Raw genomic sequence first — 24471 nt, forward strand, 5'->3', positions numbered from 1 at the left:
TCTTTTCTACTCTATGAAGACATGAAACACTAAGGCAGCACTACGAAGCCACTGACACGGGAACTGTGCATTCAGTGATAATGAAAACTTTAAACAATCCTCCAGAAGAAGAAAGAAAATCAAAGGTAAATCTGCAACAAAATGTTACTTTGCCTGTAAACTGAAATTTTAAGAGCACTTATGGTATAAACACTAATTCACATACACAACTCTGATATCCAAAAGCATTAAGGAAGGGGTGCTTAATTTTCCGTAACATCATTCCATTTTGCAAATCACTGTCAGTAAGCAAGAATGCTCCATGAAGAGAGGAGGTTATCAGGAGCATTAAAACTACTTATTTGGAGACACAGATAAGTAATAATCAAATGGTCTTCCAGACTTAGCAGATACACCACACATGCCACAAAAAATCAGATGCTGCTTCTTATTCACATTTTGCTTTCAAGCATGTAAGAGGATTAACTGAGCTGTAAAGAAAGAAATAGGAAAAGAACAGAAGTTACACTGAGAATAAGGAAGCAAAAGCAGCATCAGCCCAGATAAGCTTTCACTGCACTTTTGTTTGTTTGTTTGGTTTTTTTTTTTTTTAACTGTATCAAATTGTATGTGGGGGTTTGGGGTTTTTTTTGGTTTTTTTTTTTTTTATTTTCTCTTTTGTTTGGCTGGCAGGGTTTTTTTTGTGTTTTGTTTAGTTGTTTGGTTCTTTTTTTTAAGCCTGGATTTTGTGCATGATTTGAAACAATGAGATTTCCAGGAATATTACTTATTTACTTATTGAGGTATAATATATTCTGATATCTGTAATTAAGCATTTTTCTTTTTCCAATATTATGTTTTCATGAATGAGTTGATTCACCAGTATTAAGAGTAATAACTCTCTACTCGACAGTAATACAGGGTTCTCCTCATGGGATCGATATTTGTTGCTTCCGTTCCCAAACACACCTGAGGTTTTCTGATTACATGTCATCTTCAATTTGCCAAGCACATAAGTGCAGTCAAAGCCCTGCTACTTTTTAGCTCTGTGAGAATACTTCAAAACACCTTTCTCCTTAGTGTTATCATTTTATGAAAGTATGATAGGGAAGAGAGAAACTGCATGAACCATTTGTCATTGTCCACTTCTGTCTGGCACACATGCATCTTAAAATCTAATCTGTAACAGGGGATGACATATGCAGCAAAAGCTGATACACACTTCAAAGGTGTATGGCACTCTTCTGACATACACCGAGTTTAGACTGATTCTTTCACTCCTCTCTTTCAGGGGAGACATTTATGTTTTTGCAAGTACTTATCTCTAAACTAGCTGCGTATCTATGAGACAAAATGCAGATCCACTGATTATTCTATCCAGCCATTATTTCACTTGTTACCAGCAGCATAAACAGTCACATGGGATGAAAAATAATCCTACATTTACCCAGAGCACTATTTTGCAGCATCTTTAACCATTCACAGTGTGAAATACATTGCAACCTGTGCTCACCAACATAAAGAAGGAAATGAAATCTAAAAAAGGAAGAGCAGGTGTCCAGATGCAAGTTTAATTATTTTAATGAAGCTTACATGGCATCGATCTCTTTTGTTTTACCTGGGTGGAGTATTAATAGTCTGACATGTTAGTAAAAGTCAACAGTACAAACTACAAAAAGCCAAATATGCTGGATAGCCATTTTAGTACCTTGAACAGTGGACTGCAAAATGCATTTAGCTTTTCTAGCTGCATGGTACTGTCCGCTATTTTTTCTAATTAATGATTTTAGCCATATCTACCATATTTGGGAAAAACAGTATAGCTTTTTCCTAACCCATAAAAAAGTCGTATTACAACATAAACAAACTTATGGTTGAACTGCATAAACAAAGGAGACTTCTTAGAAAGATAAGCTTATCTGATGAATTTTCAACATCACATCAGGTATGCTCTTATTCAGAATAAAGCATGTGGTGGGTACTATACCTGCCTAGAGCATCCACTGGATACAGAATGACTGCATGGAGAAAGGATTATGAAGACAAGCCCTGACATTAATAGCTGTGTCCTTAGCACTTTAAACCTTCTGTTATCTAGCTGAACACAGCTCCAGGCAAACTGCATTTTCCCTGATGAATTGATTACCAACTGGGATAGTCCATCTTGACATTCTCAATGTCTCTAATTTGCAGGCATGCTAGAAAACATAATGGCTCTCCAGCCACAGGAATAGTTCATCCCTTCATTTGCTTCCACATAGAGCTGTTGCCACGTAGTTTGACATTTCAGTGACATGACTGCTATACAGTGCTGAAAGGCAACAAAAATCTCAGAAAATGCTCAAAAATCATACTGCATTCATGCTCCTCCTTATTCATTTTCTTCCCAAACACATTGCCTTCAAGCACGGTTAGTTTAACAGAGCTTCCTATTTAAAGGTATATGTATCACACACACCACAGATTCATGAATGCTAAAAAAAATCTCAGATACACGTATCCTGCACTCTAGTTCATCATCAGTCTCTTCCAACATGCACACTTCAAGAAGTAGAACACCTGAGAACTAAGTTAACTTATTAACTACCCTACCTGAAACATAGCTTGTTACAAACATCTAATAAGTTTACTTGCGTGAGTTTGTCAGTGTTCAGACAGAAGTACACTTTGCATGACTACCTATTACAACTGTTCTGTAGGATTAGGCTCTTCCTGACATAACAGCTCTGGCCCAGATCACCCAAAAGCAATCTTCAGAGATACAATGGGATTTTCTTCCCTTAATTTTAGATGTCTACAACATAAATATCTATATTTCAGCTAATCAATTTAGGTTTCATTCGTCATAGCCAGAGAGAAGCAGACAACTCTATGGCCAGCTATTATAATTATGTACATCCAATACAGATGGGACAAGAAATGTCTTTCCCTCTCTTGGCTATAAAGGAAAACAGAAGTAAGCAAATCAGATGGAAGCATCACAGAAATCCAAAGTTAAGTGAAACAAATCCCACCATAAGCCTAACTCCTTTGGCCTATTTGAGTCAAAGCTATTCTACTGTAATAAGACCAACTCTCAAGAATTTATGTAATATACAACAAAGCCTTGCACGACTATCCATCTTCACATTGACAGATTTTTTAGTTGACCTTAGCTGCTTGGCTGAGTTCTGTAAGAAGCAGACAGCACTTTCTACTACATACATCTAAACTAAACAGGAAGAATCCCATCCTATATATTGTGTCAAAGGGTAACTGCATCATTAATTTCAGGGGAAAAGTTAGCACCCACATTTGGATTGGGACTTAATACTTACAGGTAATATTAAGAATTACATATAAATTGGTGTTTTGATTTAAAAAAAAAAACCCTATTCAGTGTACAGGTTTTGTGACAAATATTTTTAAGTTTTAAAAATGGAAAAATAGCGTTCAGGGGATAATGGGATATAAAAACGTAATGCTAGACGACCTATGTATCAGCAAATACTAAATAAGGCTTTCCAGGGCCTCGCACTATCTCTTCCTTTTTCTATTTTCAAATCTATTTTCTGGATTTTAATTTTCTTTTTCAGACCTCTTGGAATTAACACCTGGGGTGAGGTGGGGATAGAAATGGGCACTGAACCAGTATGTGCTTTCCATTTCTGGTCTTCTGTCTTTGAAACAGTTACCACGTAGGAAGATCTGTTATTATGGTGAGATGCTCAACATTTGAAAAATAATCCATCTTTCACAGTATCATTCAGCAATCTTAGTATCTCAAAATTGTATCTGCTCTGCAGTACAAATCCAATTGGGGATCAGATGATTTCTATTTCATAGTAAGATAAGGTTCAGTTAATGTATTCTTATAAACTGTATTTATGAAAAATGAAAGGGTCTTACTAGAGATAAAAATTAAATATATATATCCAACATAAATAAAATTAAAAGAATGAAGGGATCCAACTGACTTTATATTAATACGTTTTTGCCTAGAAGTCAGTGTTCTGGTGTCACCGAAGCAGTGAAGTAGGAGTTTCACTTTCAGTACATGATGAAGTACTTCAATGAATTAAAACAAACTACTAACTTGCTTGAGAGTTTACTACCATAAAACTCATCCTAACTGGGTAGGAATATCAGGATAACTACACGGGCTTCTTAGTTACTTTTATTTCCTATATTAACATCAGGATAGTGGTCCAAAATACTAAAAAAAATACGTATTATTCATATAGTTTGCATCAATTTGTCATATTCTAATATTAATTGATATGTTTGTCATATTCTAATTGTCCTGTGTTCAGCAGTAGCAGTCATTTTTCTCCTTCTTTGTAGCTGGTGCACTGCTGTGGTTTTGACTTTCGGCCTGGGAACAGAGCTGATAACACCGATGCTTTTAGTTACTGCTCAAATGTTTACTCTGACCAAGGACTTTGTGAGCCTCATGCTCTGCCAGGGAGGAGGGAAGCCAGGAGGAAGCAGAGACAGGACACCTGACCCAAACAGCACGTCATGCCCAGGAGGTAACTGGGAGTTACCCGGAAGGGCTAGTGGACTGCAGGGTTGGACTTGGTATCGGTCGGTGCTTCGTCGGGCTGGCGGAGGCGAGTTATTGGTTGGCGGGTGATGAGGTGTCGTATTCTCTTCCCTTGTTATTTCCTTTATTGTTACTGTTATTGGTGGTAGCTGTAGTGATTTGTCTTACACCTTAGTTACTGGACTGTTCTTACCTCAAATCGTGGGAGTGCATTCTTTTGATTCTCCTCCCCATCCCTCCGGGAGCAGGGGGAGGGCAAGAAGTGGGGGAGTGAGTGAATGAGCTGTGTGGCTGGGTTTAAACCACGACAGTTTCTTCTGGCGCCCAATGTGGGGCACGAAAGGTTGAGATAATGACAGATCTGACGGGATTAATAGTCACTCATCACAATGCTGATTGGCTCTCAAAGTTGTTTCTCTTGATCTCACAGTTTCAGAATGTTGTCTCTTACTTAGAGCCAGTATTTGCCGTGTTAGTGTTTATCAAGCGTGGGGCTTGGGCTAAGGTTCTTGTCTTATTGTACTTTATGGTAATGACTTGTAATACAGGCGGGCTCCAGCAACAGAATGGGATGGACGTGGCTGTGGACTTGTACCTGGCCATCCAGCTGCTCTTCACAGTCCTGGCCTGCATCCTCACCTCTATCTTTGTGAGGCTATGGGGAGCCAAGTGGGATATATTAACAGATACATTCAATTAGGGGATTATAAAAATATGCAGGGCAATCTGCATAGTGTGTAGTTCATTAGATAGATACACTCTCCTACATTCAACTTATATTTTTAAGTTGTAAAACTAAGGGCACAGATAGCTCTTTAAAACTGTGGGTCACAGACAGATAAGCAGGGCCATAGACAGGAATATGCAGATACAAACTCAGTAAAATCAGTCAGAATTTTAAAGTAAAAAATTTTCAGTAAGTATCAAAATACGTATCCACAAACCACATAATCTGAGCTGAATATACTTCCTATTGAAGGAAGGACTGAATATAAAATTGCCTATAGCATAATGCAAATATTTTACAAACTGCAACTTAGCTCAGGTCTTAATGAGGAAGTTAAAATAAAAATGTTAAGATACCTAGATGATTCCTTTAGAAAAAATAAAAGGAATTTTGGTTTTAACCCAAGTCAGTGTTGGAAAACAACTTCAACTTTAAAAAAAAATATGATTAGACAAAAATAAAACAAACAGAAATTTTCTTGGATGAATAAGCTCATTTTTTAATTTCTATATTTCACCAAATGTTTGTAAGTTGATCAACTTAAGTTAATACATGCCTCAGATGATTTGTTTCTCCTATCTGCCAACAACAACAAAAAAATCCCAAACAACAAAAAACAAAACCAGTACACACCTCTAATCACAGCTGAAGTTCAGAGTCCCTAATTTGATTATCTTACTTGGAAAACATCTAATGCCTTTTCAATTAACAGAAGTTTTGCTTAAGCAACAAAAGACGATTAGGATACTTGGCAGCTAATGAAGTTTGATTATGTAAGGTATTATCCTTCTGCAAATTCCATTTTCAGTATTTATGAAGATTTTTTTTTAAAGCTGTCACTTGATATATTTCAAACTGATACTGTATTGTTAGTTTTGATTCTAAAACAAGAAAAAAAGAATTCTTTTTAAGAGTCATGACTACCATAAGTAATGCTACATGAAGTCAGAAAGATTCAGAAGCAGGTCTATAAATTAGGCTGTCAGAATTACTACAGTTTAGTGTCCTATTGTGTTAAGCAGAAAGGTTTTTGTTAAGCACTATTTCCAGACATAATTATCATATACAGAATGTATAAGAGCTTGTAAATGAACACAGTACATCTATTTGGAGTAAATGAAAGAATGCACAAGCTTTAAAAACTTTACTATCACAGCATGCTAAGCAAATCATAACTTCAGCTTCTTTCACAATATGAACTGCAGCTTTTCAAATCCTACAATGTGTCAGCTACAGAGAGATGCATAGCTCCTGTTTCAAACTCAGAACTTCGAACCTTCCGCTCTTTGCGGAAGACAAACACCGTGTTTGCAGATAAACATTTCAAGATTACTTTATCGTTCTAGAACTATTAGCACGCATTTTTACCTAAGTGCCCGAAGCTCACTTACTCTTCTGATGGTTACTTAAATGCAAAGTGTTTTCAAAGGACTCAAAAGAAAGCCCATAAGCTTTGGTAAAATCATATGAAAGTCCTATTCCAGACCAGCAATTGTGTTTGGCTGGTCAAAACGCATTAATCTTCTAAGAAGCACTTGTAATGCTGGATGATGAAAATATAAATAAATAAATAATGTTATCAGTTCCCTCCCCCCCAAAAAAGGGGAAACACAAACAAACTAACTAAAAATAAAGGAGGAAAACTGAAAAAGGAAGAGACACTCTATTGCATTTCAGTATCAGAAGAAGGCAGACTGACAACCTAGTGGGAGGAAGCAAAAGCAGAGCAGATAACTCTCTTTATGTAAACGTGGCTCTAAATTCTTGAATACAAGAGAATTAGATTATTTCTCTGGGTGAACAGAAAGGGCTATTTAACAACAAAAAAAAAAAAGTTCTGTGGACTGATAATGGCTAAGATTTGCATCAAAAACAAATACAAGGTAATTAAAATTAGACAGATGGAGGGCTGCAGGTAATGAAGCCTTAACCTGAAAAAGGACTTGGCCCTGCAGCTGAAAAGGTCAAATAACAAATGCATTTTACCATTTCAAACTTCATTCCACATATATGAAATATGAAGAAACGGAATAAATTTAAAAGATAAAAAAACTTCTTTTTTTGGTTTTTTTTTTTTTTCCCCCCTGTCCATAAATGAATACAAGTCTCTGTCTCTCTGGAAACTGTCACCCACTAGACTGACATCTTCCCTTCAGTGCTAGATACAACTTTCTTCAATTGCTCTAGAAGTACCATCAAAGGTTTCCATTTCTTGACAGTGGGGGAAAGGAGAAATAGTAGCAATAACAACCAACAAACCAACAACAATATGAACTAGGGGTATCAAGCCATCCTAGACAAACTGGCATTTAAGCAATTTATTATACCAGCTGTGGTATTTGAATTGTTCAGGGATTAAATTACCAACTTCTACATATTTATATATGAATCAAATATTCTAATATTTTATTGTAAATAAACAAATTACACTGCTGGTAATAAAATAATTTGCCAGTTCAAACAATCCAAATCACTTCTGTAGTTAAAGAGAATCTTTTACAATTAAAATCGCAGGATACTAATTTACTTCCATCATCTCAGCTGCAAGTTATACATTTCTGTAATCTAATTATAAACTTAAAATCAATATATGGCTCTTTCTAACATAAAGCAGAGCCAAAGAGGCGTAAGACTTACTTTAGAAGTAAATTTTATGTACCAAATACAAAAACAATATTTAATTACAGTATGGCAAGGTTAACTAATACTGTAGTAACTAACTCGGCGAAGTGGAATGCTCAATGCAAACTTTTAATTAGCATGGAGCAGTGGAGCATTCAGTTTTTGCCAGTGGCAATAACTCTGCTGAAAGAAGGGATGACTAATTCTGTTAAACAGGTGAGATTTAATAATGCTAAAAACCAGCAACTTGTTTAAACTTAAAAAAACAGATGGTTTTGGGGTTTGTTTCTTTTTTTTTTTTTTTTTTTTAGTACACACTTCCCTACCTTTCCATTTGTTTAAAGTCTGTTCTCTTTTGGCTGCCATCAATAACTCTGGTATGCTACTAGTGACTTCAGAATATAATTCAAACATACTAGAAATTTGGGTTGGAAATTACATGCTCCCTTGCCAGCAGTCAGAATTTACTCCCATATCATAAACTGCAGATTAAAATAATAAAGTTTAGACTTTGAGCAACACTTAAAGCGTTAAACTAGATATACCTATGATTAATCTTTTCTATATATATATATCACAGCTTTATTTGCCACCAAATAAAAAGCTGCATGCGTTTTTATTGACCCTTAGAGGATAAATCATAATCCCAAGTGAAATTGAACAGTTTGCACTAAATACATGACAATATCTATGAAAACCCAATTTATTTCAAACACCTCTTCTCCAAATCTTAAACATCTATTTACCTTTTTTAAAACAAAAAGACAGAAAAAAAAACCCAAAACAGAAAAAAAAACCCAAAACAACAAAACCCAAAACAAGACACACACACACAAAAACACCACAAACAACAAACAAACAAAATCAAACCCCCCAAAAATCTCAGTGGTTCACTGGAAAAAAGATTTAACCCAAGAATAACTCATCAAAAATATTATCCCCATTCTATTCTGCTCTTCATCTCCTACTCAATCCAATAAATTAAATAGAATTCTAAGTGTTGGATAACTTTTGCATCATGAAAATTAATGTTATAATGTGAAACATAAACTCTAATTCTGAAATAATGTGATTTTCTTTCCAGTTTTACATGAGGTAGAGACAGACATACTTCTTTGTGGGTCCAGTTGGATACCTACATTGCATTATTGCCTGCATAGGCAAAAATTTACATTTTGCAATAACTGTTTTAACTAATTATTTCAAAGTCTTTTCCAAATTATACAGCATGATCTTAAAACTTATGCAGTCTATATATTACACAGAACAAACAAAACACTTCCAAACACCACACTTTAGCTCTTCTCCAAAAGAAAAGATGACAGTACCTGTTGAGCCTGCAACAGCTGCTCAGCAAACTTACGTACTTCTGATAGTAGAAGAGATATTAAAGAATTCCTTAGTATGTTGTTCCTTCCTAGCAAAACCAGCGTGTGTGATACAGCATGCAGTGCCTGAAACTGAAGAAAAATAACAATATATGTAATCCTTTTTACCCCAAGCAATGACTTTAAATAAAAACGTGATTTACATATTAAATAAAAAAGTAAAATACAAAATTTTAATGGTTAAAACTCTATTAATTACACACATACGCAATCGATGAGAAACCACATTCATTGCCCAGAAACTTTCTTTTCTTGAAATATTAGCACTACAGGAAACCATCATATGAACAAACTCATCCAAGACTGTGAAATCCCCAGCTGGTAGCTTTTCAGCGTTAGCTGTCATTCTGCCCATCTGCTGTTGGATAAAACTGGTGACTCCCCTGCAGATACAGTAATTCTGTTCATCACAGGTAGACAAATGAACAAATTAATTCTTTGAAATTCAAACAAACATATGAGCAAGCTAACAGCTATACTGAGTTCTCTGTCAATAGAGTTATCAGGAACAAACTTGATTAAATGCTAACTAACACAAGACACCATATTTTCAAATTCAAACAATTCACTATCAGGTTGTTGCTTAACAAGCTGCAACCAAAGCATTTCTCCTGAACCACAGGAGAAGTGACACGAACTTACATGAGAATTATATTAGCAATTTTTTCCCCCACAGTCTTTTATATATATATATATATACACACATATATATACATATATATATAAAACAAAAAAACCCAAAACAAAACAAACAAAAAACAAGACCACAAAAAAACCCGAAGCAACCCAAAATAAACAAACAAAAACCCCAAACCAACTCTCTTCTTTGTTTCCTGTACTGGAAATGTACGGCTATTATGCAATAAAACACACTACTCTCCCCAAGTAAACACTACTAGAAGAAATCGTCATTTCTATATATAAAAGTATTGCAGTTCTTTCAAAGAAAAATACACATTAAATTACACATTAAAGTGTAATCTATATTTTTATATAGTGTATACCTCTATGATATTAACATTCAGTATCTCTTTGTAAATGTCTTTTTGACTGACAAAAGGATATATAACCCAAATTTGTATGTCTAAGAATAACTACATCCTAACTACTTGAAAGCAGACCACTGCATCCTATCAACAATCTTGTTTAGTTCACTACTCAGCTAATGTATGTATACACACACACACCCACATGCACACATACACACACACACACACACACACACACACACAAATAAAAATACTTGCCCACCCTTTACAAGTTTGCACTGGATGAATCGTCCTGGAAATTACTGAAAACAATGAACATTTTTATTTTTTTGTAGTTATTAATGCTAGCAGCTGAGATTTAACTAAAATAGGATTTTTCCACAATATTTCAGTATCCTTTCTGGTTTAGGAAAAGTCACCATTTTCTAGCTGGAATTTTGCAGGGCTAGATAACAGGGGATATTCAAATTTAAAGCCTGAGCCTCTACTAAAGGAAGTAAAAGGGATTTTGTACTGTCTGTACTTACAATACTTGAGATATGGGTATCGATGCCACTGAAAAATCCCACCTGCTAACTGGTTAATTAATGAGTATGTATTTAATATTCTATTTTGGTGGAACCTTATTTTAAGGGAAAAAAGGAGAGAACAAAAAAGGGGACAACAAAAAATTAAGGTTAAAAATAACACTCACAGACTATATGCATTAAAATCAAACAGAACAAATTTATAGCATATAAGCAATGAACCTGTAAATGGTGAACAGAAGTAAGTCTTTGTGTTTCTGAGCAATGCTCATGTATTACTAATTAAACTCTGGAAACATTCAAGCTGATACTAGTTCAAATAGTATGCAAATTCATTAAAGATAAAAGCATATCTTTAGCTCTCCAATCTATGAAATGTTACAAAAGGAACTGAAATCTTTTAATCCCTTGGGCTTGCTTAATGGTATAGATGAAATAAAACCTATGCTCTTCAGGGATTCTCGGGTAAAAGCAGTCAGAAAATTAGATTGTAAAAAACGCACAATCAGAAACAAGAAAATAATGGAGCTGGGTTCACTATTCAGGAGCTGCATCATCTGTCCCCAACTCTCCTCTAACACCTGGGTTTCTGCTCTCTTCCCATGTTCCTCAGGATGTAGAGCAAGAGAGAGCAATGCTGCACCAGTAGCTGGGAAGGACATGTGGATTATTGGCCTGCTGCTCCCAAAATGAATATATAATGCTCTGCTTGCCTCAAGCATAATAATTTGGTCTCTCCTCCACCCAGCCACTGATTTTAAAGCCTACTGGAAGGTATTTTGTGACTTTCTACTTCTTCCCATGTGATTTCAAACTCTCTGTCCGTTTCAGAAATTACTATTAGAGGAAAAGACTGACAAGCAAAACAAACAGCACACTCCTATGAGTCTTGTTTCCTCAGAAATTTGGGATAAAAATCTTTACTTATGAATTATTTGTTTAGAATTCATTTATAAGAATGTGTTAGACTTTTCTTCAGTAACAGCTATCCAGAACTTCAGAGTTCAGCTGCTTCATGAGCTGCCATGATATCTTACACCCCACAACTATAAGAACATTGCACCACAGTTTCTGTTTCACTTGTTTACAGCTTTCATACCAAGTAATAGTCCTCTTCCCCAAGTAACTGGCATATTTGGCAACACAGGACTAAGCAAATAATTATTACAGGTATCCTCAAATTGTGAGGTGTTAAAACAGTATTTGTGCCTTTGAATTCACATCACGCTTGCCCTTTGCCAATTGAAGTCCAACCTCTTTTCTAACTCATCAATGTCAGCTGAAAGTTTCACTTTTAGGGCGGAGAACCTTAGTAGCCCTTTTTTAATCTTACTGTCATGTTGCTTCCTTTGTTAATTTGACAGCTGTCATTTTGTCTCTCTTCCTGTTTATGCTGCAGTATTTCTCCTATCTTCAAGCCTTGGGATTTGATACATTATTCCAGTTCTTTCCTCTGTAAATCTCATCTCAAGCACTTGCTTTGCCCTTACCTTTGCCCTTTGTCTTTCATAAACTTTTTCACTCTTCTAAAACTGATGTACTCTGCTAGGACCATCAGTTAGCTTGGCTGCTGCAAGCTGCCTTTTATATTACAGTATTTCAGCACTTTTTTGCAGAGCTTTAGCTGAAAACATTCTGGCAGACAGTGTGACATACAATAGAGGCAGGTCCCTTTGCCACATTTGACTGCATGCACCAAAAATATTACAAAACCCAAGGAAAAAATGCAAAAGGGGTGAACAATTTTTTTTGTTTAAGAAAAGGTTCAGAAAAGGTGCAAAAAAAAAGAAAATTAAAATATTTCAGTATCTGGAAAAGAATTACTGTAATACACCACCTGCATGCTGTGCAGAGGATGGAGATGTAGAAATAAGTAACCTACAGTCCGTCTACTAAATAGTCTGAAAATCAGAATACTCTGGTGAATTATCCTGGAAAAGCCAGAAATGCCACCAGTACATACTGTGATACTCACTGAAGCAGATGTGCAACCTACTGGCTTAGGTGTAGCTTTATTGAATTTATGGAGTGAAGAAGGAAGATCTCCAAGGAAGTGAACTACATGAACTCCTACCAGTTGTCTTTGCTGACCAGGAAGCTAGTATGTCAGACTGGGAGTGTGAAGGTGCACACACAGATCGAAAGTATCTTTTTTAGGTTTATTTCTTCATGGCTGCCTAAAAACTACTCTCTGATTCACTGATCAGCAGGGTGCCTCTGGTTCCATACATTCTTTTATACAATCCAATACCAATTCCTAGCAAAAGAGGCAGCAATTAGTGCATCTGTTAGCTCCTGTCCAGAGGTTAAAATAAGCCAAGTCGACTGCTGCCGCCACACTGTCAAGAAGGAGAGAGAGACCAAAGAAACTGCTGCAGAGAGACACTTGCAGCCACCTCCCCATTTCCCCCCTCTCCCCTTTCTGCTTCTTCACCCCGCCAAGACCTCTGGCAGAAGTAGATTTCCTAGGTCTTTATCCTCTCCTTCCCTGCACAAGTTACTGCTCAAGTAACAAGGACAGACTCAAACCAGAACCAGCGCACCTGCAGAGACTGGGCTGCCCGTAAGTAGTATGTCCTCTGACTGACATACACTAACCTTTGCCCTTCTGTTCCTGACAATTGTAAACATTTGGTACACAGCACAACTTCTTGCTACTTCTCTAGCTGCTCTCCTATCCAACTACAAAAGACTAAAGCACTAAAGAATATCTTCCTCAGTTTCAAATGATTCTTCTAGTATGTGTTCCATAACAAATACTTTCTTGAACACCAGATAGATAAAAGCTACCAAATCTTCCATCTGTAAACACAGTTTATTTTACAAGGAATGCTCCTACATTGCCCTTCTACAGTTTACATCTGGTAAACTCATGTTGCATTTTATATAATTTATCTTTAAATCTTTAATTATTCTTTCATTTTAAATTTGTTATAAAGTGTTTCATGTTACTGAGACACACTGCTACCCAGGTAACTTCTCTCACCATCACTTTCAAACACAAAGTGTGCTGCATTAGAAATTCTACAGTTACAATAATACCATCTCTTTGATTCTAAATTTATTTCACTTTTTTTTCTTTCCGTTTCATAGGATAAATACTTGTCTTTTTCATTTTGAGCACATTACATACTCCTGAGTTGGATAATAAATAAAAAACAATGACACCTAGTTGATGGGATAAAATACATATAACAGTCACTGTTGCAAGTTTCTGTGCTTGTTTTTTGTCTTTTTTTGAACAACAAAAAAAGGCAAAGCAACCAACCAAAAATCCCTAACTCAAAACTAAAGCGCAACCTGGATGTCCTTAGAATTACGGGCTGCAAATCACTGCCATGTTTAATTTAGTTTCTACCTTAAAAATGGTAACACCCACTTCCATACACTAAAACCAAGTACCTTGCGTATATCATCTCACCACAATCACCTTTACAGGAAAGGCAACACCTTCCTTGAGGACATGCAAACACAAGTTATCAGTTAATCTGAAGACTGCAAGAACCTGATGTGTAAAGAAATGCAGCTAACTCCAGTTTTCATCGACAAATTTACTTTAAGCAATGCTATCTTGGCAGAGAACAAGGACGTCTGCATCTTCTTGGGATTCATGAGTTAAGCATCCAAATACCTAATTCATCCAAGAGGCTGGATCCAGTAAATATTGTCAACAGGATGCCATTATTAATCCCGGGTAAACAAGCAGCATTCATAGCAGCTGCCACTCAGAGAACTCTGATGTTACTGCTGCCCATTTTTTTAATACCTAGTGTAAATGTTCTACTGACAATGAAGAAGCAGCTCTAGATACAAAATTTTCCCTCCCTAAGAGATTAGAATTTATATTACATTTTATTCCTCTTTCTTAACTAGTCCTGGTCAGAAGCCTAGAGGAGTGAAGAACTGCCTATCTGCCTGGTGATGCTGAGTTGCCAAGCCATGTTAATAGATGCAGGAGACACTAAGCAGTAAGTGTCTGTTGAGAGCAAAAGACTTACGGATTAAAATCTTTTATCTGAGGACTTCTTAGAAAAAGTCACTGGATAAATTACAGAAAACAGGTATTCTTCAGCTTTTAGATTTCTAAGCTAAGGAGTGAGCTGGTCATACTTAAATTCAGAGATCTAAATCAATGTCTCATTTAAGTATCTAAGATTTACAGACACTTCCTGCAAATGAAAGTGGATTTCAGACATTTATTTCCCAGTCTTGCACTCTTCTTCCCTCTGCCCAGTGTGAGAGCTACCTGGAGTACCACTTAAAGATGTCAAGTACCTGGCATGCATACCTAGGAAGAACAGAGGTACCTTGTTTAGGGTTGTAGATTTCACTGCAGTTGAGCACTAACAAGTTAGGCAAAGAATACTCAACTGTCTTTGCAACTGGCTGCAGATAACAGGCTCTACAGAGCTGACTTTAATTTCTGTCCTATCACCAGAACATCCCCTCCATTTGGACACACAAAAGTATTTCCTAGGGAAGCATAATAAATTTAAGCTATGAGAAAACATTCATTAGTAAACAGGCAAAAAAACCCCAAAGAAACCCTACAATTCTTATTATTAAAGTATGTACACAATATTTTAACAAATGGTTGAGGTCTACCACCAAAAATCATAGAATCATAAGTAGAATCATACAATAGTTAGGGTTGGAAAGGACCTTAAGATCATCAAGTTCCAACCCCCCCGCCATGGGCAGGGACACAAAATCCCTTGGGATATACAGCCACTGTCAAAAACTGGAGGATGTAATTTTCCGTCAAGACAAAATAAAGAAATAAATAAAATTTTATCTGTTTAAAAGCAACAAACTGAACTTTTCCATGAAAAGACAATCCTTGCAGCAGGAACAGCACTAGGCCTCCATTTGGAAGTGACCCTAACGGAACTAAAGTGCTGGGGTAAGTAATGCTGTGATGGAGCTATGGTGGTCCTATAACCCCTTTGACTATCACCTTATTATGGTACCCGAGACAAAACAAAACAATTGTACTCCTTTTGTTCAGTAATACAGCTAGAATAACAGAAGACAAGGCCTAGATAGAATTCAAGTGCTTTTGCACAACCATGCTAAGTGAAGGACTGAGAGGTATGCTCTCAGTTCCACATGGTCACAGCTGCAAATACCACAGAGATGCCAAAGAAGCAAACTGACACTGCTAATGCAATGCTGCAGCAAGTTAGGAGAGCTTTGACAGAAAGCATTCACTGGACAGAGACTGAGGGCAGTGGTAAAAAAACAAACAGCTTTTGATATACATTTTGTATCACATTCAACAAAACCAAGAACTTTCTGCATTACTTCATTAAGGGCCTTCGTACATTTAATTTGTAAATCAAGCAAAGGCCCACTCCATTCCTTTTTTTTCCTCCTAGTGGAAATAACCTATTATATCCTGAATACTAATTAATTACATGGTTAAAATCAGGAAATTATATTATTTGTTACTAGGAAAAGAGTTGTCCTGACAAGAAAGCTTTATAGGGAGGTTGGAAACCATAAAATTTTTGCCCTTATGGTTAAAAAAAATAATCTTGCTAACCTCATTCTGTAACTGCAATAATTGCAGCTTTAGTACATGATGTGTATCAGCTGATGCTGCCTGAGGAGGCAAAGGGGATAAAAGTCTAAGAGTCAGACAAAAGTTTCTTTCACTCATTCATTCATTCATTCCTGTCTAGTTACTCTGATCCACTTTACTGAAGTAAATGAAAGTCAATCGTTTGGTGATTGCTTTAGACTGTAGTGATTTACAAGACAATGGATTTTGATTACCATTTGACTCAAATAGCTCTCTACATAGGACAACAGATTGCTGAGAAAATTTAATTCAACAATCAAGAGATTAAAACATTGACTCTTATTAGACCATAAAATCCTGGCAACACATTTTAATGTTCATACAAATGAACTGCTCTTCCAATATGCAAGCAAAATTCTTTGGCCAATGAAAACGCACCATGGCACAAGAACCACAATATTCCCCTTGGGACTCAATTTACGAAAACTGAAGGCCACTAGTTTTATATTTGGGAACCACCAATGAAATGAATGACTATTTTATCTTTTATTTGGTGCTGAAAAGGCAAGACTTTTGTAAACAGTTATGTACTGTCCTGGCAGTTACTAACAAAAGATACTGCAACTTATACGTGGCTGGGGAAATTTACTGTCACCCACAACTCGTTGGAACATATATCAAATACATACTGCTGCACATATTAAAGCCATCAAAATTTATGATTACTCTCTTCCAAGCAAGTTCAATCATTAATGAATCATACAAATTGTATCCAAGATAAGAAATGATTCAAAACCACTGTTCTAATTGATGTCTAGTTTTTCAATTGCAGAAGCACACTTCCATATATTTAATCATATAATTGCCAATGAGATTAAAATATTTCTTTCTGCTTTTCACTGTACTAGCTTTCAACTTGTTATTTTAATGAAGAATTGTGAATCTTTCCTCACACAAACATTGGTAAAGGCATTAAGTTACTACCCAGAATGCACGTTTAGCAACAACTAAAACATCAGTGTGTTAGCAGCATTCTTCTCAGGCTAAAGCAAAACACAGCATTGCACCAGCTACTAGAAAGGAGAATAACTGTTGCAGCTGAAGCCAGGACATTAAGGAACACAGAGAAAAATGGAAACAGGCCATAAAGTCCCAAACAGGGTAAGAAAAGTTCCTAGACACTGTGCTCATGTCTCAGTATCCATGAAAATACTGTTAACACAAACCAACTTCAAAACAACTACCTTAAAGGTAGCCAATTTCCAAAGGGGGTTAAAAAAAAAAAAAAAAAAAAAAAGAAGGAAATAGCCCATAACAATGAGGATTTTTTTTTATTATTATTTGAATGGAGCAAGCAATTCATGACTCTTGATAGAATTTTCTAAGTCAGTATTGATGTTTTAAACATAGCACGAGAAGAAGCAAATCACCAGGGTTCACTGAAACACATCTCTCTTCCTTGAGGGTCTTGTTTGAAAGAGATTATGAGTCAGATGGGGCAGATGGTTGAGGTACTTCTTGAACAAGAACAAGGCACAGGAAAGCAGCCTCTTCTGACAGCCCTATACAGTTTGACATTAAGAATCTTGAAGGCAATGTACCACTGTCTTCTATTCTAGTGTTTTGATTAATTCCTTAAAACAAAAGGTCCAAGAAAACAGTCACAGATCTCTACACAGAACCCAGGGTGGAGGCCAGGATCTTCTGGCACATATCTGATCCATTAGCCATGCTCCAAATTACAGTATCAGCTGCACCTAAAAGAAGTACAAGCAGCGAACTGAACTTCTGTCAACAATACTGATAAACTACAGTGACACAACTAGGGATCATATCACATAAATCTTATGTAATGCAGCACCCTATGACTGTATTTGTCCATGACAGCTTTGAATACAGCTGAAATGCCCTGAAAGAAGCCAGATACAAAAGTATTTTTCTTCTACTTCCAAAGCAACAAACAAGAATCTGAATTCAGATTAACAATAATTGTTCTGACATTTTACACAGCTCTATATCCAAGAGATGTAAATAAAATATGCATGAAGTACCTCAATTTCTGTTACAGGGATTTGACTTCTAAAGCTGATTCCATATACTATGAAACTACACCTAGCCCAAGTTCACCACAGAAGGTTTCCAGGTAGGGCTTCAGGATGCTGTGCAAAACCTTTACCAGAAACATAAACCACACATGCGATTTCGAACAGCACAGGGAGTTGGCAATCCCCAGTGCTTCTGACTGTTGCATTTTTCTGATATAGGAGAAATAACCCCTTTTTCCAAAACACCTTGGACAACAGAGACAAACCTCAACAGAACAGGCACATCTCAGTGTCAGTGAGCAAGTGATGCACCTAGGAGCAGGAGAAACGCACATTCATTATGTCCCTGTGGATACGTAAAGAGATACCTGTTGTCAAATCCAAAATGGGTAATTAGAGAAAAAAATGTTTCTGTGATTCCTTTCTGCAGGAGAAGAGACAAAGTTTCTACTCCACTGGAACTGTAATTACATACCATAGCTTTTACAGAAGTTTTCCATGGGAAATGATTTCCCATGTTTTGACAGGTAGTAGAAAACTGTCCATTTGAAAATCAGTCAGTGGCTCAGCAAACTGAATAGTCTTGCAGAGCTTTTCTTATAATACACTTCTGTTGGAAAGCAGGACTTACAAAGAACCTGGACAAACAGGACAGTGGATCTCCCGACTGGGGAGTGACTCAACATGAGCACCTCAAAAAGCAATGCACCAAAAACACACAGCCACAACAAACTTCTAAGAGGATTCAGAAACGGGTGACAACCAAAACGCTTGCTCCAGAGATCAGCAGTGACCATAGCAGATTTTATAACAGCTGGCTGCAGAGAGCAACAGCTCATCTGGACCAGAATTACACAGGATCCGCACAAACTCTTCTGTGGCAGCCATACAGGGATATCAACAGAAGGTGCAGAAGCAGGCCTTTGAGCAGATAACTGAGAGCTTTCATGACCTTTAGACTATTTAGAGCACCCATGCTTCCCCCTCAACAGGAGTGACTTGAGGATCCTTCTAGATATTTCTAAAAGGCTTCTTCCAAAAGACCGTGTGTCTGACATCTGTATGCATACTTCTGAGCTGCTCTCCGAACATGGAAAAAGAATTAAAAAGCAACATTCAAGAGGCTACTTTCATTTGCAGTTGATTTATATGTTTGGGTTTGGGGTTTGGGGGGAGGTTTTTAAAGTAGTATTTTACTTTACCTCTCTTAAATGATAGATTTCATTCTTTTTTTTCCCTCTGATACTTACGATGGTTTGACTTTTCAGGTCAAAATACTATCCAAAATGCACAGCTTTATGCAACTGAATCCATGCAGAAAAGCAGGAGTATACGTCTGCTGGTTCCTACAGCTTCTAGTGCTTTATAATTAGAAACATCTCAAACAATAGGCCTCGACAGCTACAGCAAGTAATTCTGCTGCTGTTTTTCTTCCTTTGCATCTAATGTAGGTATAATTATTTCTTTTCCAATTCTCAAAGGTTTTTAACGATTTTTAATTTGCTCTGCAAAACGCTGAGAGACTCTTGAAGATGAGGCGTTAAGAGTAATCCACAGCCAGTTCTCTCTTTGTTCACTTTTTGAAGGTGTTTCTGCAGCCCTTTGTGCTCCTTGACAGTCCATAACAGTTTTATAGGTGAGGATGGCAATGGGAAAGTTGCTTCAAATACTATAGCTGCACTGTCTGTACAAAAGCTTTCGACAGTTTGTAAGGTTAGCTACAACAAATTCCTAACATTTTTATGCTGAAGGGATTTAAGCATCCTTCTGGAACCCAAATTTATAGTTTGCCACTCTTTCCAGATGACAGCCTTGTAATTAATGGTAATTTTATTTTAAACCTATAATCTTGATATTTCAATCACCGCTTGAGTAAACAGTGATGATTAAAACTGAAGCATAAAGTGTCCCTAGGAGATATCCGGTACACAGCACATGAAGAATTAGTTACACAGTCTCCACTACTGATTCTGATTTCTACATATTTATTTCCATATTCAACTCAGTTTAAAGAATACTGAACCTCTAAAAATGATTTCTGTATAAATCTTTATAAATAATGAAATTACCACATACATGTTTCTTTTTTCTCTAGAAATCTGAGAACTACCAGAGTTATCCCTTAATAATGACTAAAATTAATAAATTAATATCCCTTAATAATTTTTAAACTCTTTGAATCTGTTTGATTGAAGTAATGGCTGTCAATAGGAACGACTGTTAAGTCAATCTTTTTGTGGAAGCAAAATATAAAACATCTCATAAAAGCCACGTGTTTCAGTGAAGTTTTTCAGAGAAAAGACACCACCTGCAAATTGCGTGGACATATTCCACACTTCTGGAATGACTTATAAAAGTACTTTGAAGACTTGAAACATCCTGATCTATCAGAATATTTTCTCTCATTTAAGATGTGACACCTCTCACTTTAGGCTTTGCCAGGCTCCTGCAATCAACAAGCAGTCCGTTTCCAGAAAACCTTTTGGTTACTCTCCTAGAATTAACGTTATTTTAGTTATTTATTATCTTCCTCTTTGGGTAGAGGAGAACACATGGAAACGCTGGACACAATCAACTATGAAGAAGTCCTTAATGAATCCCTGCTCAAGTTTGCTGTGTTCTTTATCCTGTAATCACACACACGCACAAAAAAATAATAAAAGGAGTCACACCTGCATGGTTCTATTCCTGATGCCACACAAATGGTATGTAAACACACATTCTTTCAGAACACTGGCCATGAATACCTCTAAAAACTAAGTATCACACGATGGCAACACTGAAATATAAAACACCCTGGTATTAGAGACACAAAGCTCTAGTCCTGGAAAAGCTTCAGTATAAGCTTCAGTATATGAAGATTTCTTTCTGAACACTTTTTAACCAAAATACAGGCACATCCTCTTCCCATCCCCCAAGTCTGGCAGTAATATTTGCCTGATATTTACATTCTGGGTAAATACTTCATACACAATAAATGGGATTAACCTGCAATTGAGACAGATTTCCAACCTAAACTAATCAGTGAACACGATTTCAATGAAGATTTTCAAGAATGGTGAAAGGCTGCTTCTTCTTCCTTAAAAACAGGTTTTGGACAGAGAAAGATTAACCTTATTGTACAGAGAAACTTTCTCAAAATAATTTTCATTTAAGCATAGGAACAAAACATAGCAAAACACAAAGATAACTGGTGGAAAATGGCTGTGTCTAATACATGCAACCAGCGCTGTTTGGCATGTCGTGTCAGGCATGGATGGATGGAGCTTTGAGCAACCTCGTCTAGAGGAAGTGGGGCTGAAACTGGATGATCTTTGAGATCCTTTCCAACCCAAACCATTCTATGATTCTATCTGTCCACAGGTGTAGCAGATGTCTAGGTTCTCATTTTGCTAAAGGCAACTTTCGAGCCCATCCTAACGTAGGGACCTAGTACCCGGTCAGCATTCATTAGGCTCCATGGATTATTGGGATACAATCTTCATTTACTATAATGGTAGTGTAGTTTACATACATGTGGACACTATATTGGCACATCTAAGTCTCAAACAATTCTACCATGTCTTTTCCAAGTTACTCTGCCTTTTAACAGAACAAAAACCAAAAACCCTAAGACAGACATGGAATTCAGTACTTATGAGAAGCCTTGTGAAGACAGACTAGGGATATTTCAGTTGAATGAGGAAACTAACAAGATGATGCATGGAACAGTGCATAATAATGAATGCAGACAAAATGTAATTCAGGCCTGCTGCTGTCTGTGCTGGGGACATGCTAGTTCTGAATTCCTCACTCATCTGCTGACTTACTTTTAAAACACAAATTTGCAAATGTATAGAGAGTGACAGAGGTTATCAGAAGCAAACCAACTTATTTAATCTAGGTGCACAAGAAAGAATAAAGAAATCATATAGTCATTACTTTGTGAATATTTACAATATATTTTCATATATCAGGTGGAACAATGTGGTTTTCTCTCATATTTTCTATAAAGTTGTTTTCATCTGCCATTTTAACAGTTTTAAAAAGTCCTATAGTCAGGAGCAGAACAGAAGAACTTGCATGCTCGAGCAGTAACTTTTTCAAATGCTTTAGAGCAAAAAAATGTCCATATTATAAAAAAAGAACAATCACCAAAATCTCCAAGTACCCTTCAAACTATAATAAGACAAACTAATATTTTAAAAGTGCATAAAATACAGGAGAATACTACAGTATACTGAAATGGCATAGGAAAGATGTAAGATGTTTTAAACTTACCCTATTGACATTGCTGTTTCTTAAAATAATCTGTATTAGATTTTTCTTAAATTCTTCCAGCTTCTTGAAACACTTCTTCAAAACATGATTAGATAATTTATTATTAGTTATGAAACTGATCAAAACAGAAACTGCTTCAGTAAGAAAATCTGAAACCGGAAATTTAGGACTGTTGTAAAAAACAGTCAGTCCATCAAGCAACTGAGACACTGAATTGCGTATGGTGAAAGAATCATTCTCAAGTTCTGTGAAGTCTGCTTGAAGGATTCCTTCTTCTGACAGTTTTCTTATTTCAAGCAGATGTTGCAAAAACTGCACTGGAGCAGTCAAAGACTTCTCCTTGCTAGTACTGCACAGACTCAGTGGGGGAACTCTTTCCAACAAGCATTTAGAAGTGTCAACATTATGTTCAGATTGGTGAAAATCAGAAGCTATGCCTAAAGAATTGAATGCATAGTCATTAGAGACATCACATCCAGAGTCTTCTAGCTGGCTTGAGTAACTCACAGGGTTTATACAGTCCCGATCCAGAAGAGTTTCAGCAGAGGCATCTGGTTTTCCTGAAACACAAATGTGAAAATTACAATACATTCTTATGGAAAGTGTCATATATCCTTTTTCCTTTTGTTTCCATGCAAAATTCACATAGCATACATGTTTGCTCCCCAAGAACTTCCCATGACTAGAATTTAGCTTTGGAAGAAAGTAACATAAACTTTCAGAAGGTAGTGTGTATTTGAGAGCAAGATGTTTTATGCTCATAGCAATATGAATAGTAATTTTGAGTTTAAAATTCCTTATGGCTTTGAATTTTCACATATATCATTTAAGTGGACATCACACGAACAATTTAACTGTTCATTTATTCTCCCATTAATTCCCTGGGAAGGAAATGCATGTAAATTTCTGGTCCCCCAACATTTTCATTACTTTTATTCTCAAAAACTCAGATTGTTTTTAAAAGACCCAACCATGTCAAATGAGATTTCTTTTATTTGTACTCTTCCTCCCCACATCAGGTAAGGAATTCTAACAAAGTCAAAGTTGAAAAGAACATTATACTTGAGATTTTTTTCTATTATTTAACAGAGGAAAACATTCAGAATAAAAAATATCTTCAGTGATCACCTATCTCATACCATCTTCTTCAAAGGCACACAAACTTTATTACAGGAGGTATGCACGGCATTCACACTATTAAATTATTTTCATACACCCTTGTAGAATCTCTTTCATTCTATTTCACACATTAGATACATTTGAGTCAGTGCCTCTGGGCACAAACTCAGTACTAGATGATAACAGACTCCCTCTTTGCTTTATGCTACCTGTGCCAAAAGATTACAGTCAAAACAAGCATGAGACATTAGAGCAGTGAATTGGAAGGCCAACAAACAAACATCTCAGTGCCACAAGGCAAGGCTCCATCTGATTACCTCTTGTTTGTGCCCTGCTTACTGGGTCACAGACACAAAATGCTTCTCCTCTCCCTCTTAAAAAAAATGCATATACTGTTATTATTTTCTACAAGGGTCCATAGCAATACCTCTGTGTTTATATTCTTAAGTGAATAAAAAGATTTTATAAATGGTTTGGCCCAATGAGAAATAAATGTTTTATTTCATGGCAAGCTAAAAAAAAAAAAGGCATTTTAACGCAGAAAACATCAGCAGGCACCAAACACCAGCATTCAGTACACTAACAAAACATTACTGAAAAAAGTTTATACAGACTTCATTAAATACACAATTTCAAATTGAATCCTTACCATTACTTCAGTTTCAGAAAACAGACCAGCCAATGAGGGTACTACTACTGAGATGAAAACTGGAAATGTGGTTTATTTATTGTTGAGTTTCATGCCTTGTAATCTTCAAGCATACTC

General features: G+C 36.3%; 1 protein-coding gene across 3 annotated transcripts in view; it reads right to left on the reverse strand.

The window, feature by feature from the left end:
• MEI4 (meiotic double-stranded break formation protein 4) overlaps positions 1 to 24471 on the reverse strand; it is a 76404-nt gene that overhangs the window by 32860 nt on the left and 19073 nt on the right. The window contains exons 3-4 of one of the 3 annotated variants that reach the window (XM_061358386.1): positions 22587 to 23146; positions 9221 to 9313 (exon numbers count right to left, since the gene is read on the reverse strand). In XM_061358386.1, the coding sequence (XP_061214370.1) occupies positions 9221 to 9313; positions 22587 to 23146 (653 nt within the window). Of the gene's footprint in view, positions 1 to 9181; positions 9314 to 22586; positions 23147 to 24471 lie in introns of all 3 variants that reach the window. The other 2 variants (XM_061358385.1, XM_061358387.1) reach the window with 2 other exon arrangements.

The sequence above is a fragment of the Neopsephotus bourkii genome, unplaced genomic scaffold (assembly GCF_033783945.1).
Source record: "Neopsephotus bourkii isolate Nb327-2 ecotype Australia unplaced genomic scaffold, CSIRO-AGI_Nbou_v1 NB_941, whole genome shotgun sequence".
In the NCBI taxonomy this organism is placed as follows: Eukaryota; Metazoa; Chordata; class Aves; order Psittaciformes; family Psittacidae; genus Neopsephotus; species Neopsephotus bourkii.